The sequence below is a fragment of the Oxyura jamaicensis genome, chromosome 1 (assembly GCF_011077185.1).
Source record: "Oxyura jamaicensis isolate SHBP4307 breed ruddy duck chromosome 1, BPBGC_Ojam_1.0, whole genome shotgun sequence".
In the NCBI taxonomy this organism is placed as follows: Eukaryota; Metazoa; Chordata; class Aves; order Anseriformes; family Anatidae; genus Oxyura; species Oxyura jamaicensis.
The window spans coordinates 87,430,779-87,448,512 of NC_048893.1; the positions used below are offsets into that span (position 1 = coordinate 87,430,779).

At 40.3% G+C, this 17,734-nt stretch overlaps 1 protein-coding gene across 8 annotated transcripts in view; it reads left to right on the forward strand.

The window, feature by feature from the left end:
• Positions 1 to 17,734, forward strand: part of ST3GAL6 (ST3 beta-galactoside alpha-2,3-sialyltransferase 6) — a 41,477-nt gene that overhangs the window by 9,490 nt on the left and 14,253 nt on the right. For 3 of the 8 annotated variants that reach the window (XM_035314949.1, XM_035314950.1, XM_035314946.1), the window contains exons 2-5: positions 8,652 to 8,751; positions 10,760 to 10,837; positions 13,720 to 13,823; positions 15,160 to 15,223. In XM_035314949.1, the coding sequence (XP_035170840.1) occupies positions 8,663 to 8,751; positions 10,760 to 10,837; positions 13,720 to 13,823; positions 15,160 to 15,223 (335 nt within the window). In that variant the 5' untranslated portion in view covers positions 8,652 to 8,662. Of the gene's footprint in view, positions 1 to 8,262; positions 8,415 to 8,651; positions 8,752 to 9,433; positions 9,503 to 10,759; positions 10,838 to 13,719; positions 13,824 to 15,159; positions 15,224 to 17,734 lie in introns of those variants that run through there. The other 5 variants (XM_035314944.1, XM_035314943.1, XM_035314945.1 and 2 more) reach the window with 4 other exon arrangements.

Genomic DNA, 17,734 nt, shown 5'->3' on the forward strand with positions numbered 1-17,734 from the left:
ACGAGTGTGTTCACCTATGAACAAGTGTATGAGTTCGCCTATTTGCTGGCTCATTTAATCCACACAAACCCGTATAACGTAACTTCCCCAGTCTGACTGGTAGATTTACTTGCATAATTCCAAGTCATTCTTGTGAGAGTTGAGGTTAAATCACTAACTCCAAATCAGCTGTAGCTGGATGTTTTAGATATCCTAGGCATTATTAGAAGATAAAGTGTGCCTTGTTTTAAAGTGAACTCAAGGCTGTGGGTGAACGTGCACATATAATACAGCTAAAAGTCTCTGGCTGGACCTTCTTTATTTAAATTAATCGTGGTTTCTGGGAAAAACCTGGTGAGCTGATATGGTTCGTAACCGAACTGTTTTGAAACGTGACTAATTTGGCTATTTCCAGCCTTTTTTCTTCCACCTCTTCTGATGTCTTTTCTCTGGGAAACCCAAGAAGGATTGTTCGCTTGACCTCAAGCCTCTGACTCTGCAGGCATTCATGGATGAAGACCAGTGGGTGTGAATGAGCAAGTGATGCTGCAGTGGGGTGTGTATCTGTTAATCGTTTTCTGTTTTCTCAAGCATTGTGTAGTATGTGTCTTTCTTGTTTGTTTGAGAGAAACTGGAGAAGCAAAACAACCCAAAACTATGATGCTTTATTCCTTCAGGCAGAGCAGCTGCCTTAAGTTGACAGAAACCTTCTCAGTTTTGCATGTCAAGGTATGAGAAAAGGGCTTGAACTCTGACCCCCAGAACATGTTGCAAGACTTGTTTATATTCCAGTCTTTCTGGAAGAGGAGCTGAAAGGAGAGGGGAAACATGGGACAAAAATGTACAGTGTTGGACCCACAATATATGGGAGGAGCCTGCGTGGACTTAGAGCACACATTCTGTGTGTTTTGTTCTATCGTGCACATGTTGGTGTCTGCTGACACTTACGATGTGTAATATATAAACAGGAGTCCATCTTAGGCTGGCTAAAGCTTTAAATGTTAATTCAGGAGAGTAAAACAGGTCTGGAGGAAATCTTTCAGTTAAGGCTGTCTTACTGAACTTGGTGGTGGTGTGTTTTTTGTTGTTGTTATTCATTTGTTTTTACAAATTCAGCTCTAACTGCATCTAGTGTTGGTTTTGATTAAAGCTTTGGGAGTCAAGGAAAGAGAACTATCTGCTTAGCTTATACCTGCTTTGGACTTTGCATGCCTAAGTTAGATTTTGACAGAACCCAGAGTAACTGCACTGCAGATCTGTTGCTGGATGTGGGAATAAGTGCTGGTCTGTGTTGAAATGCATAGGTGGAATTTATTTAAAAGGAAAAAAAAAAAAAGTGAAGTGTGTTGGAGGGAGGCCTGTGGAGGAACAGGATAGGCAAAGCATATGAAAATGTCTGTTTCCAACATCTGTGCACCTTTGTGGAAATTGATTACTTCCAGCTGGTCATCATTTCAAAGTATAACTATCAGCAAGAAGCTGAGACTGTGGCCTTGACTGCGACTGTAGGCAAAGTTTTGGGAAATCTGTGATACTTAGAAAACACCAGTTTGAGAATCCAGTAGTTACTACTTTTATTCCCCTCTAAAAACATAAGTCGGATATGGATCTTCCTGGGGATGCCTTATAAGCCCAATTTAGCAGTGTTTAACTGTACTACAAAAGGTATGTAATTTGGTGGAATGAGCCCCGAGCCATTTTGGAACATTAGGGAATATTGTTTTCTTGGAGGGGAAAAATTAAGAATGGCAAACCAGCTATCTCCTCTTAATGCTTTCAGTTTAAGTTGTGCCTACACCATACTACAGAGCATGCTGATGCCTCGAGCTGGGGCCAAGGATCCTCATTGCACTGTGTTAATCTGAGTCAAGCTATTAGCTCAGATTTCAAGGGTGACACAGCAACCCTACTCAAGCCTCAAGCTGGAGGAGATATGTACTGCCTCCCAGCAGGGCTAATTAACTCAGCATCAGACCTTTATACGGAATACTGTACCTACTGGAGGGCTGTTTCAGTGGTACCTCTATTCTGCTGCATTTTGCACATCCAGGTTTCCTGGCAGGATACCCTGGCTGCTGATCTGTAGTGCTGTTTTTCATTTGTGGAGCAAAGTATTTGGTGTCAGTGTAAGTGATAGTGAATTCTGCATAGATAGACCCAAAAGTGACACCTCTGTGAAACAATGTGCATCAATAATTGTGGTAGCTGAGCACAGGATCGCAGCAGCCTTTTGCAGCTTAAAAGGCAGACTGTTTTAGTAAGTTTCTAAAAGCTTTTATAAATGACCATAGTCTCGTACAGGTGTTTTTTTGCTGTCCAAGAAAGAGTCTGCAGAATGAATAGAACCTCCTTTTTTCTATGGCCTGTTCCTGTGCGTTGTTTCTGTTCCTGCCCCCACGGCAGGGCACGTGTAAAAGCTGCTGGGTGCCCAGGCGGAGGTAAGAGGAGTGGACAGGGGTGACATTGAACAGGCTGTATCGCACCTGATAAATAGGAGGGAGGAGCAGGAGACCATGGGCATGGTGCTCAGCCTGGGTGAGTCAGGAGCTGCGCTGCTTTTGTCAGCTTTTGCCAGACTCTCTGCATTGATAGCATGTTTTTCTGGCTTATTATCTCTTACATGCGCGAGAGAGAGACTGCAAACTAATATTTTACAGATCTCGTTTGAAATGTTGAAGGGTTTGGGTCTAGCTAAAACAAACCTCCAGAACAACTTCCTTGTATTTAAAAGTGCTAATGGGAACAAGGTGAGTGAGCAGGGCTGGAGATAAAGGTTCTGGGTGGTGCAGGTGCTGTGTGGCCTGTTATGCACATAAACTATGCCCCTTCCTAGACCTGCCTGCAGCCTCCTGGAAGGGAGCTAACCTCCCTCTTCCACCAGCTGTCCCATGTAGGTCAATTAAGATTGCTGGGGTGAGAATACAGAAGAGTTGTTGACTGGACCTGAAGACTTTATTAGCATATTTTAGCTGAAGGATCTGTTTGCCTAGGAAAAGTTCTTGGCCTTGCAAGTAGGACTGGAGAATTACAAGAGCAAAACTGATGCAGAAATCTCCGTGAAGATTTTGGACTGAAGCAAACTGAAATGGTAATTGTCTGAAAAATACAGCAGAAGTTGCTTTTCCTTGTTGCTTGATCCATCTGGCAGGCTGCTTTGGTGAGGAGCAAAAATACCAGTGTCTATATTTGAAAGGCAAAAATGGATTAAAATAACCATGAATTGCCCACAAAATGATAAACTTCTTTCTGTCTGTTATGGTACCTTTACATTTCACCATGGGGTGATGAAAGAGGGGGAGGCAAGCACTTAAGCCATAAAAACAATCTTATTACCTCTTGCAACCTGTCCTGAAAGCATTGTGCAGCCATGCAGAAGGTCCAAGGTGGATACAGCTCTAGTCTGCACCTCTCCGCAGTAGATTAATGTCAGCAGAGGCTATGTTTCTGGCAGTAGTAGCTGATAAAGGGCAAAGGTTGACTACATCTACTGAACTACTGAAAAGACTAAATGTTGGTACTGCTGTGCTACTAAATCTACTGGACACCATTGCCTGCAGTTGGGTACATAGAGAAAAGACAGTCTTGCTGCTACTTTCCAAGTCTTCTGCAGTTGTTGGAGGAAGGGGAGGTGGTAGGGAGAATTTTGGAAACCTTCCTCTCTCTGGGAGATGTTTTTTATTATTATTATTATTTTTTGGTAATCAGGTTGCTGTATGAAAGTAAATGGGGTTGGAGGGGAAGCAAGTTCAGGGTCAGCAAACTTTTCTTCTGCGTCTGTCTCTGCCTCTTAGACCCATCAATGAGAGGGCCTGAAATGATAGAGCCTGAAAATGTCTTATCTTCTGGTGCAGGAGCAATGTTTAACTGCTGGTAAACATCCTAAGTGTGACATCATGGTACAAATCCCAGTGCCATTTTGACAGAGAAAAAGCTTAGTTTTAGGGCGTTGTGGTTGTGCAGACCTTCAGGAACAGGAATAACTGCTTTATTTTTGTGTGGGGAGGAGGCTTGAAAGAAACATTTTTCAGTTAACATGTTGTTAAACTTAGCACTTCCAAACTGAATCCCTTTTGCTAGTGACTTAGAAATGTAGCTTTAATTCAGGGCCACTTTGCTGGGATAATCCAATATATCTGCCTTCCTCGTTTAAACTTAATATTTCTAAGGACTTCTTTAGACAATAACATTGGAAGGGAGCACAAGAAATGATCAAAAACTTATTTTAAAAAGAGTATAAGGGAAGGCGCTATGCTGACTCAGCCGCTTTAGTACCCTTAAGACTACTGCAATGCTATTGTATTGTCTGTTACAGCATTTCTGTCCTGAAAAATAAGAAACAATGAAGTGTATTGCACATGTTTAGAGCAAGAACTGGAAGAGTTAATGGTGAGTAATGTATAGATTTGGCAGCAGAAATACCTATACATGTATCACAGTATGCCCACGTTTTGGCAACTTAACTTGAGAAAAATGATGATATGAGAACTCTAGCTTGTTGTTCCGCTGCATAGTTGTTTTACCAGGCACCCACCTTGACCAAAAGAAAACAGTTCTGCAGGACTGGTGATCACAAAAACTCCCACAAAATGCTGACTGTCTTAAATCCTAACATTTCTTTTTAAGCTTGTTTAGTAGTTTTTTCTTTAATTTTTTTTTAGTAGTTTTTCTCCCTGTCCCTTTAAATTTCAAGGTCCACGCAAAGCACATTTTCAAGCTCACTTCCCTTCCTCCCCCACAACTACAAGACCTAGGAATTTAAGGCCTGAATGAGCTGAAATTTTCATGCTGTCAGTTAACTGCAGCAGCAAGAAGTTAAACTGTCACAAGACCAGGTATGGAGCTAGGATTGTTTTAAGATGAGTAGTATTTAATTTAGTAGTAAGCACTTTTTAGTTAAATATTAATGGTTTACTTTATTAATCCTCAAGGGTGCTTTGCAAGTAAGTAGGACAGATGCAAAACTTCCTGCACTGTATTATTAATAATCTAATTTTAAGCATGAAAACAAAAGGAAGGCTTACAAGCATTATGAAGAAAGGTGATCATGTGATTGTCCAGTCTGATAGCAGTAGTTGCCTGCATGATTATTTTTATTCTGTAGTATGGCTACATCAACTGCATGTGTAAGCTGAAAGGTACAGTCTATGAGATACGGGCTTCTATCAGATACAGCACTTAACTGAAGTAGCGGAATAAATACTGGTGTAAGTGAAGATGTGTGGCTGGCAAAGGAGTTGGTTCTCCATCTCTGCCAAGGGGAGGAAAAAAAGTAGCTGCCAGGTTTATACAGCTAATGTGTCATATACCCAGTGCATCACTCTAGTGGGTTGGTGGGAGCTGGGGAGGACCCTCCTGTCCTGAGGAGGTGCAGGCTGATCTTGGAGATCTTATTACTGTAACAGCCTGTCTTGCCTAATTCTGTGATTGTAGTTCTGCTTTAGCTGGGGTGGGAAGTTGAACAGCAGGTGTTAGTTTGGGTTCCCATATTCAGAAATGACTGCAATACTTTTTCTTAAAGGACTAATGCATCCAGTTGCTTACTTTCAGAAAATTGACCAGCTAACATTGTGAACGGCAGGCATTGGCATGCTGGCTTCCGCTCCTTTGTGTGTGCCATTGGAAGCTTTTTAGAAAGCTGAGGGGATTGAATAGTTGAGTTCCAGCTTTGTCCTTTGTGTTTTGTTAACCCCGACTGACCTTGACCTATGGGCACCATGACCTCTGTCAATTAGGTTGATGAGCTTGAATCGAGATGCAGGGTCTTGTGTTGTGATAAGTAAGCTGGAATGAGACTGTCATTTTTCATCTGAACTGTGTCTTTCCAATTACCTATTTTCTTGCATCTCTGATTATGGGAATTTTCTAGTGCATTATTTGCATCAAATGAGTTTGTTTTTCTTCGATTTACTTTCTTTTTTACTCCTTGATTTTAAAAGGAAGGAAGGGAGAGATGGAAAACGCTGTCACCGTTAAAAATACACTCATAATTTCTTCGGTAAACAAGGCAATGGTTCTACTTACTAAACCAGGTTCACTTAAAAAAAAAAAAAAAAAAGTCTGTCTTGATTACAGAACTCTCTCTTCAAAGACCTGAATGAAGCCAGGCACTGGGGGATGGGATGGTGAGAAGACACTTGTATAATTAAAGACCATTTTGTCTTCCTAAGTGCTGAGTTAGATACGCCCTTAATGATGCTACGTTCTCATGTGTATTTCAGACCAAATGTCCTACATAAGATACTGAAAGTTGTTATGGATTCCTTATGATCTTATTTGAAGAACCATGTTGATTTATGTCACTTTTGTTATTTTTTTTGCAGGCTCTAACAATATTTTTGTAAATGCTGGGCAGGCAGCAGATTTTTTTTCTATTGGTGAATAATACTGTTATGAGCAATATCTTTGTTCTTATATGCCCCTTTATGTGTAGCTTTGCCTTATCTTTCTGTGCAACTTGGTCTGACTTCTCAGCAAGGCTCTCTCTGATAGAGATTTCTTAATTTGCATTGAAGTCAACAAAATTGATGATTGTTAATTTAACTGCTTTTTCTGAGGAGCTGGTTCATTAAATTCTGTTGATTTAACTGATGTCTGCATTGATTGAATTAGGAGGTAAAATGTAAACAGTTGATTTCCACTTTAGTGGTGTATTTTAGCAATCATTTGCTAAGCAGGATATAACACCAACAATTAAAAAAAAAAAAAAAAAAGCACAGTATCTCTTTCAATTAAATGAGCCAGTTGCTGTTGTTATGACACTTTACTAAACCCAATAGGTGATTTTCTTTTTTTGGTAATGTTCTTGTATTTTTAGACATAGGTTTTGACAAAATTCTTGTGAAAGGTCATGGTTTGCTCCAGAAGTTGAGAATGACTTTCAAAAAATTGCAGCTTATCAAGAAGAGTCAAAAGAGTTGGACCAGTAGAGGAGGCAGTGTTACTTTCCAATGAGCGATAAAAGGATGAAATTGCAATAGCTGCCTCCTGTGGGTTACTCCATCCAGAAGAGAGCAAGATAGCCTGGAGGATACACTTTTAAGATTGATAGATTATAGCTTGCTCACTGCATGGCTTTGTTACTTCTAGATGCTGTCATAAAACCCCATCCCTGACCCTACAATTAAATCTCTGTGAAGGATATAGAAATAAATAAATAAAAATAAGGAAGTGGTTGGTTTGTTGCACTCAACTCATTGTGACAAATGGTTCACTGTTAAGTATTTCTTCAGGCTGGAATCTGTGTCAGCGGCAGTAGTTTGCTTCTTAACTTTTAATAGCAAAACGGAGCGCGCTCTGTGGTTGCTTTCTGACCTTTACTACAGAGTATGGTGCAGAGATGGTACTAGCATAAAGCTGTAAATCACTTAGTAAAACTGAAGGTATGAAATACAATCTGTCTTAACGCTGTTTAATGCAGGCTTAAAATAACAGCAACTCTAAATATTATTAAAAAAACAAACATGGAATTAACAACAACAAAAAGCATAAAGGCAAAGGCTTTGCTTTTGGAAAATGCAGCAGCAGTATGCAGCTGTATGCTTGTTTGGATGTGGCTTGTTTCTGTTGACCACCTATTTGTTACCTTCACTTTAAAATACATATATGTACAAGTAGGTGTTTATGTATTGTGTGTATTGAACCTGCTTACCCTTACCATGATAGGGGGAGAGGTGAAAATAATAGAAGGGTATGGCTTTCAAGTAAATTTCCATGGTAGTTTGTGGCCAGAGTGTCTATTTTGGACTTTCAGAGGGTTAAGCAACAACAGTTCATTCATAGATCTGAAAAGGCAGCTCAGTGTTAAGATGTGAGCAATGCAGAACTTGCTTTTCCCCTCTCGAGTGTGGAGAAGTGTGAGCTTCTAGTATTTCTTTGGCTTTGTTTTACTGATCTGTGCAATAAAGTGAAAACTCTACTTGGAGAAAAAAAAAAATACTTTTCCTGCTATTTCTCTAAAATGTAGCAAGTTCCTAAGTGCTTTCCACATATTGGGCCCTAATTACTCTTCCTTGCTTTGCAATACATGAAAATAGCATTTTTCTGTCATTGAGCAATGAAGTCTGGCCTGTGTCCTGCCCACTCATCAAGTCCTGACACAAGGATGTTAGCAGACAGCTTCAGTGCAGCTTTAAATGACCAAACCCAGACTTTAACAATATTCAGTGGTCCTTAAAAAGCCAGTAGCGATTTGTGGCAGATTCACTGGCGTCAGCCTATCTGCCTCCTGCAAAGTGCGCATGCTTGTTTAGCTGTATAATTATGGAAACTGATGGTGGGTGGAGTAAGAAGGAAGAGAAGAACAGGTACTTGTAAAGGCTAACTTCTGACCAAAGAGGCTGGTTTCTTTGGGCTACCAGTGGACAGAATGGAGTTCCTACTCTGACATGCCTCTTGAAGAGTCTGCCTTTCTCCACCCTCTTCAGAGGGAACCTAGAGTGAGCCTTTCTCCATATTTCTGTGTTACTATGCAGAATATGCACGTATGTTAGGTGCAGCTACTGGGACTTGATGTGAGAAAACAGACTGGAATGATCCTGTCAAATTTGTGGTGATAGGGAATGGCTGTAATAGTGGTGACTTCGCTTCATATGTTGCAAGATGCAGTTTTTTTTGTAGAAGTTCATTTTAATATTGTAAGTTGGATTTAAATTTCTTTTTTTTTCTTATTTCAGGTCTACCAGTCATGAAACGAATTCTACTGTTTTTTATACTGGCTGCTGCTGTTATGTATGGTATACTGCATGGAAATTTGTGGAGAAATAACCTCTACTGGTATGGTGACGCTTTGCTTATACCTACATGCCCATATGAAATATGCAGGTGTCAGTTGCTGTGTTGTTGAACAGCTGTTTACTAGTAGTCAATAGAAGGGATTACGTCTGTGGATATATGTGCTTTGTGTTTTTTTTTTTTTGTTCTGTGTGTGTGTGTGTACCATAAGGGAATGCATGTGATTGTTCTGTCCTGTCACCCCTCCTCTTGTGTCGGTTTTAAGCCAATTTGAACCTGCTTTTATGAAGAGGTCAGGACCTCAAAGATAGGAAGCCTCTCTGAGGTCCATGAAAAGAGGTGCTCCAGCAAGAAGTGAGATCTTTTTCTGTGTCAAGTCTCTGTCCTGTCCACCCTCTTGTGTGTTTAGTGTTAGCTGTTGCTTTAGGTGTCTGATAAATGACATAGCAGAAATCAGCCTCATGCATGGGAATACCTGCAGGTGAAGTGGGCTCCTACTTGCAAAGCTGAAATTTGTTAAGTCCTAGAGGCAAAATTCTGGGAAGCAGGCCTCTGCTGTCTGCAGGGTATACAGGACAGGTGACTTGGGACCTAAAATTAAAGGTGCTTTTTGCAGAAGTTGAGCTTCAGTTGAGTTTCCCAGTGTAAAAGTGATATGAATGGTTCTCTGATGTGGTTTCTTTGTATAGCAAACCTCAGTGTTACACCATTTCCCCTTTTGCAGGATTAGCTTTTATGGACAGACTTCTTCTGTGAGGGCTCCTTCTTCCAATGAGGCTAGTGGAGTTACCCAGTAAGTTCAGCAGTTGACTGGTTTTGTGTGTGATCACTTGTGTGTGTGTGTGTTTTTTTTTTTGGGTGGGTGGGAGGGATTGAGACTAAAATCCATAGTCTTGGTTCAGCTGGTCATTGTACAGCTGTGTCCATTGAGTGTTTGTTATGAACACAATTGTAACATGTCTGGTAGAAAGGAATTTGTCTATGTCGTATCTCCAGTGTTTGGTTAATATTTATGGCCACTTATCAGTGGAAAGCAATGAATTGCTGGAAAGATGTTTGTTTACATCCTCCAAATTCCTGGAATTTAGAGTTATATTTGAGTAAAATTAGAGCTATGAGAGCAACTTACGAGCTTAATTTTAATAAATCAGAGGCGTGGTTCACTTATAGGATGTGCTAATGTTCATACAAACAGACCTTGTGTGCTAAATTAGGTTTGTGAGGCTAATGAGGGCATATGATAGAATGTGAAAGAAGGTCTTCATTCTCTCTGAAGCTGTCCTACAAAATGCTGTCTGTGAGGTTGATTCTGGAAAGCAGTGAGCTGAGCAGCTGCTCCATTTCACAGGGTGCTTTCTCAGTGTCAGTATTCACGTGATGTCTTGAGGGTACCGAAAGCAATTAACCTTAATGGTCTGCTTGGCTTGTGGCTCTAATGTGGTGGTTTCATCCTTCTGTTCCTAATGCAGCCCAGATGCAAGATCTGCTCATGCTGATCTTTACCCTCCCTTCTGGGCTTCATATTTGTTCTTAAAGGAGCTAAAGCACCAAGACGGGAATGTGCTTAGAAGTATAAGCCTTGGCCTTCTAGCCTCATTATGGGGGAATTGCTTACCCTGATATAATCTCATTTTCCTTGAAGTACCCTCTGTGGTGCAGTCTCTTCTCATCTCCCAAAAAAGACTCCCCTCTCCTCTCTGAGGAGTGCTAGTGTAGCTATCTCAAATGGCTGCAAGGGTGATTTAGCTGAGGTGTCCTGCTTCTCTGCAGGTGGGTCTGAGATCAAACTTCTGGTTATGGCCGCTCTAATAGCTGCCTAGTGAGGGAGGCTGCAGACCCCTCAGGGGAGCACTGTAAAATAAAAGCCTTACTAGCGAAAATAATCATACTGCAATCAGAAAAACCCATCTTCATAATACCAACAGAAGCAATCATGAAAATTAGCCATGGTGTTAACTCAATCAACTTACTGTTTTGCTTGTCCAAGTTTCTCTACCTTGTTGCTGCTGCCCCTTCCTGTTCTTGCTATTTCTTTGAAATTCTCTTGCAGGCTGCTACCTACGGCTGTGGAGAGAAGGAACATGCTAGACACATGTCTCCTGAAACCAGCATTTGAATCTTTACTGGAGTGAGTATTCTGGGAGAAGGGAGAGGGGGAGGAAAGGTGGTGGTGATGTAAGTAGATATATTGGTTATTTACATGTTCTGGACTACTTCACATTTTGTTTCATCCCTGTAAGTACAGGCTTCTGGGTTTGTGTTCATTGTCATTTTTCCTGGTTGTGGCAACACAAATTGTTTCGTTTGTCATTGTTCAGCATCTGAGCAATACAACACAACTAGCTCGACTTGCTGGTATATGTATTGAATAAAAAAGTAATCCTGCTTGTGTTGTAGCCAGTAACAGTGAAACTATTTTCTTGATTGGAATACAATCTCTGATCTTTTTTTTTTTTCTTCCCATGCTGTTCTTGTAAAAGAAGCCTTCAGGTCCAAGACTGAAACTCAATTATTCTGCTATTAAGAGCATTGAATTAAAAGATTATTTTTTTGATAGCTAAGCACTTCTGTAGCAGCCAGAGGCCAGAGAAGTTTTGAAAGTCTCTTCATTTTTTCCAGAGAGGAGAGTATGAAATGTGCAAGAACTCATCCACACCCCCCCCCATTTTAAATGGATTCTTAATTTTAGTGGAATTAAATTTTAATGAAACTTGGGATTGTTTATGGTTTTGTTCCTTGGATAGGTGCTATTGAATTGCATGCTGGTGTTCTGTGCTTTAAGATACTCAGGGAAAGTTTCCTTTGTTATGAAGCAGTCAACTGAAAAGGAAGAGCTTTTACCCAAAACGTAGGAGGTGTCTGGTCACCAAAGTGCGTCTCAGATGTCTGTCAAGAAATACTGGCAGTTTTTGTTATTAGAATTATGTCTTAGAATGATCAAAGTAATGCTGCAGGAGCAGAAGCAGACAGGCTGTATTGCTGGCTTTGTTTTATCTGAGCAAACATTAAACATGGCCCTGAGAAAAGCTTGGGAAGATCAAGTCCTGGCTGAAGGAGTCTTGGAGCTCTAAGCAAAGATATTACTCTTACTTTTTTTTTTAAGCACTTTTCCTATAAGAAAACAGGACTTTGATTCAGTGCTGCTATTATTTTAAAGAACATGCAAGGATCTCAAGTTTCTCCTCCCCAGAGCAGTCCACTAGCCTTTGAGTCTTGGTTAGCCACGTATCTCAGAAAGGTGGTCCAAGGTCCCATGCCCACAGAGTGCCCAGGCTGTCTTGGTGTCAGGCACAGCAGGGTAGCTTTGTTCCTGAGCAAGGGGGCAGAGATGGACTCAGAGATGCACAGCAAGAAGAAGGTAGGTTCAGAGCTAGGACTGAGTCTCTTGGATATTTCCATAGGCCCTTTACTGGGATAGCTTATGTGAGCTGAATATCTGGTCTGTGCACTTTGGTAATAGCCTGCGGAGGTTGACAGGATATCTAACCTGGCAGAATTATTTATTGGAAATGAACCAGAGCTAGAAGTGCCAGAATTAAGAATCCTTTTGCAGTAAGTAAATTACTTATTATAGCTAAACTTACCAGCTGCTTCTGAACAGCAAGGCAAGTCATTAATTTGAGAGTTTAATGCATGATGTCTCAAAGTTAGCTGTTCTTGCTCAGTTAACCTATAGCCCAGTTCTTGGTGTGTGGATCGTGTACCTTCTGAGCACATGGAACTTAAAGAATGAGACACTTGATTTGTGGGACTGTGAGAGAGCTATGTGTGTGTTTACAGCTATTAATATTCTTAATGGAGCAACAAGTCATGTGCTGGCTGTGGGTATTTATGGTCAACACTCCAGGTTTTTTCCCTGTGACTGCATACTTCTGTGTTTACATTTTAATATAAGACCAGTGTGCAGGATTGCTGCAAAGTCAACCAGTTCGGTGAGTGCAAGTTGACTGAACCTTGAGGTGAAACTGAGGGTATGGTAGCATGTGACAGGATTGGGGCTGACTGTTCATTCAGTTGGCTTGATTTTTGACAGATATGGTAATAGAGTCCCTTCCCTGCTATGAAATAACCCTTGGCTGTGGCTGCTGTCTTTAGAAGTGACCTGTTGTTTCCATCTTGATGCATATATAAGGTGTGACACACTCCTGTTCCAGTTTGTAGGAGGAATATGCTTTTAAGGCAAACCTCGTGATCTCCATGTGCTTTGCTTCGCATTGCGGAGCAGTCCTGGCACACCTGGACTGGGCTCCTTTCAGACAGTGTTGCACCACAAGATGCACTGCAGGAGCACACCTGATGTGCTGCAGCTGATAGGGGGTGTTCAGTCTGTGGGACCCTATTAGTATTAGTCCAAAGCAAAATACGTGAGATGTGTGTCACCCAGACATAGGAACTCCATACCTTTTTGCTGTATGGATCTACTCCTGTTGCCCCATTACTACTTACTAATGTCAATATAGCCATAAAATGCTCTGGAATGTTTGGAATGGGTGCACTTCTCATATACGGTGAAATCTGCAGGAGGTGGAATTTTTCAGTTAGAATCCCATTCCTACTTATTTAATTGTCTTACATAGTATCTTTTTTATTTTTTCTAGCTGCTACTATTGTTCCTTTTTTTCCCCCCTCAGCGTGATTATTTACTTTTCAAACCAGAAGTTGCCTATTGTCTTACAATGTTAAGGTTTCTATCAGATATGCTTTCTCATGATACAAGCTTTTTCAGTGCATGCAATTTTAATGAATCTACATAACTTATACTAGCAAAGTCCTCTTATCTCACACCCTACCAGAATTTTCCATTATAATGTTTTCCCCTTTGCTGTCACCTGCTTTCTTTCCCAGTGATCATGAGTTTTCTTCTTTTGGAACAGCCAAGTATTATCAATTTTTAAGTAGGCTAAGAGTCTTTTTAAAAGTGACTGTGTGAATTATTGTCTTAATCAAATACACCATGTGGAAGTGTGTAAAAATAAATAAATAAATCTTTTATTTCCCCCCCTTCATTAGTGTTGACAAAATATACCCATTCCTGTGTGCCAACGATTTTATCAGAGCGGCAGAGTTCCATGGAAGTGATAAGTTTGAGCTGCCTTATGGAATAAAGAGAGCAGGTATGTGTTCCCTACGTACCTCTTTTTAAAGAGACATACCTCAATGTGATGGAAGGCCATCTCAATCTATGGGCCTGATGTTTCTTGTTCACTGATGCCAATCCTTTTGGGTCACCTACCAGTCGTTTAATAGTTCTATTTCATGCCTCTGACCTCACACTTTCTGGCTCTTAAAAGAAACACTGCAGGAAGGTGAGTTCTCCCTCTTGGGAAAGAAGCTCCAAAAAGATGGGAGTGAGGAAGGGTAGGGTTTATTCAGCTTCCTTTCATTTGTATGTGGACTGGAGCGCTAAAGATACTTAGCTCGTGCTTTGTTCGGTGAGTGCAATGGATTTCAATCAACACACCGAAGTTGATCAGGGTCCAGAGTCTTACTGAGGCAAATATTCCCCAGCTTGGTGTGGTTACATCAGCAAAATTTCCCTTTTACAGGACTGCCTCCCTCAGTTGGGGGGTGTTGCTGTGACTGCAGAGGGTAGTCCCACCATTGCGTGGCTGCGGTACTCACACGGTGTTTGTCTGCTAATGTCTGTGTTGGTAACAGGTAGAGTAGGTGGGGGTCTGAGAGCATAGGCCTTAGCTTTCCTTTTAGAAAGGGTTGTGAACTCTTGAGTGGCTTCAGAGTTTTTAATGCTGAGCAGTGCACTGTTGTAGTATACCTGCAGATCTGGGGTTTAGCCTCTCACCTTGTCCTCCATAAACGTAACAAGGATGGTGCGTTTTCCCACACCTCTGGGGCACTGATGAGGGAAAAATACACCTGAGAATGAGAGTTGTTCAGTCTTGCTCTGAGTAAGAGGTACGTGAGTGTCCAGCAGGTATGCGCCCACAGGGCTGGGCTTCAGAGGTGGCTCTGCTCAGATTTGCCAGTGAGTACAGGCTGGTTTCATGTCTTCTCCCAAGATGTGTAATACAGTTCCCGTCCTTGGCTGGGTGGACTCTCCTCTTGAGACAATGCTGCATCTGTTCCTGTTCAAGATGGGTTGAATAAAAACCAAAGCCAATTAGGATGCAGGTCTGGAAAACTCTTCCAATATGTACTTGTAACTATATATATATTTTCTTATTTTTGAGGCAAATCTCATGCTGTTTTCCAACGTGTGTGTGGAGGCAGGAAAAGCTTCCTAGAGAGGAGCTCTAATAAATTTGAATTTCCTTGGCATCGTTGATTGTCATGTGACTTTAAACTACAGGCGTTCTCAGCTTTGAGTTCATTTGAATAGTGCATAAAAACTACTTTATCTGAAAAGGCTGTAGTTAGGGTGGCATACTTTTACTTCCATAGTGGAAAGCACTGAATTTTTTCGTTAAAATCTTCTTTATATTTTCTCTCTAGAGCAATTTTTTCGATTAGCTCTTTCAAGACTGCAAAACTGTGGGCTGTCCAATGAAGATGACGGGTGAGATGGCTTATTTGCTACTGTTTTTGTGCATTATGTTTTTAATGTTCAAGATTTATCTGTAAAGCAGTGTCAATGACATTATCCTGAAATCACTCAAGTTACCTAAGATGCAGGTCAGACCTACAGTTTCCAACGGGCCTACAGTGTCTATGTAACTAATTTCAAGGTTTAAATAAGTTTGGCTTTAAACACTTGTAGCACCAACATTCTAGAATAATTTTTCTGTGAGGGACCTTAAAATCCCTATTTTTTTTCTCTAACTGCATTAGGAATGTGCTGTCTGAACACAGTCCCAGCTTCCTACCCCCTTAAAAATAGCACACAATCTCTTTTGAAGTCATTACTAGTGTAAGTAGATGACTTTCACCATCTCTGCGTATCTCAAATATTTTCAGAAGATTGTAGATTGATAAAAGAAATCTAATCTTACCTGTGTGTCCTCAAGCTACTGCATCCGTTGTCCTGCTGCACACACTTACTCATACGTATGTTCAGTTTTCTTTTCCCATAAATGACTGTGTGAGACTTACTCAGCCAGGAAAGATCTTTCCTGGCAGTTCTAGAGTAAGCAGAGTTTGGCTCAGCATGGAGCATGCCATAGATAACTTGCTTTCCATGCATTAGGTTGTCTTGTTTATATCTTTGTTAAAAGCAATTTCTGCCAAGACTTTTTGTTTGTTGATTTTCTGCAGGTGGTCTTTTTGTGTATGTATGTGTGTTTTTCTCTTGTTCCTTTTTGTTTTTGTTTGTTTTTTTGAGGTAGGGTGGTGTGGTTGGCAGAGGTCCTAAAATCATGTGTTTACCAAGTGACGCAAATGATTTCTTTGCAGTCAAGCAAATGGGCTGAGAACCTACCTTATACAATGTTAATGTACAGAATACTTAATAAAGTAGGATGCAAATAATACTGAGGTTGACTATTTTTTTTTTTTTAATCAAGGAGATCAAACAGAAGATTTTTGCTCCCAGTCAAATGACAGGATCACAATTTAATTAAATCTAGGTGCAATATGAACAAAATAATCGGTTTTCAAACATAATAATTCTCTCCTTTTTTTTTTTTTTAATACCCACTCTTTCTTCATCTGTGGTTCTCCTTCTTTTCCTTGTTATTAATTTCTAATTCTAGAATGTTCATGTTTATTCTAAAGTTCAGAAGGAGGAGAGAAGAAAAATACAAAAAAAAAACAAAAAACAAAAAACAAAAAACAAAACAAAAAAAAAAATACCTACCCTCTACCACGAGTAGGATAACTGGGGAAACTTGCACAAAAGTGGTTGAGAAATGCTAGGCTTTTGTCTGGAGTTTGAAGGAGAATGCCAAAGGTTATATTAGAAATTTACTGAAATGACAAGTTCACTAATAACTTTGGCTGTAAAGAACCTCATAGTACAGCATAGTATATCCGAAAATCAAGTCTCTCTCCTTTACTCAAAAGTAAAGGAAGCCTTTGAATGTAGATTCTCTGCTTGAGATACAGGCATGTTTAGTGGTTCTGAGAAGTATGATTCTTTTATTAAAAAGTAGTACCAAAGCAAAGTGAGAACTATTACTACTTAATAAGCAGTAATGTAAATGAATTGAATGTACAATGACTTCATACAATTTGTTCTTTCTTAATTATTTGTTTCTTCTGCATAGCACTGATAGGGCATGAATCACTGTAGTGGGGAAGAGCTTTTAAATATACCAATTAGCCAATATACAATGGCTTTTAAATATGAAACATTTCAAGAATTAATCCTAAAAATATCCTCCAGTAATACAGTAACACAATTATTAGGCAGTTCTGTATTGCTGTCTCCTACCACTGCCTTCTTGGCAGAATGCAAACTGAATTTCCCTATAAACTTTTGTTGGGGTGGCAAACCTACTTTAAAGTATTTTAACAAATGTTAGGCAATATGGGCATCAAATTCATGTACACGAGCTGTATTTGCATGCAATATTGGTAAAACTGTACATAGCGAGATACAAAAGACTTTTTTTTTCTTCCTGAGTAGTGCAATTTTTAAAGCTTAGGTTGAATTCTCACTGTGTAAAGGTCTTGTTTTGCAAAACGGTTTAGAAGGGAACAGTGTCACTGGCTTCAGTGGAGTAGCCTGTAGGGAAAAGGATTTTCCAGGCTGGGGTATATCCACAGAATACCCTCCAGACACCCACTCCACCCATTTCCTTATGAGTGGTGGGCACTTTTAGGACTTCAAGCTTATCAGTGGTGAATTCATACAAATACACTTACAAAATACTAAGACAATAATATATGACCCCTGCATCCTCCTTTTACCGAATAACTTCAAAGGAAATAATTTGCATTCCTCAACAGGCTACTGGGGGTATGGGCTAAAGCAGCTGAGATCAAGACGCTTTTTTTTCCCCCCAGAGGAATGCAGATGATGCAGTCTTCTTGCCCTTTAAAGGCTACACTTCAACTTAACAGTATTTTTCTTCTGTGTGACTAGGAAAATGTTTCTTTTAACATTTCACCATATAAACAAAATTATGCA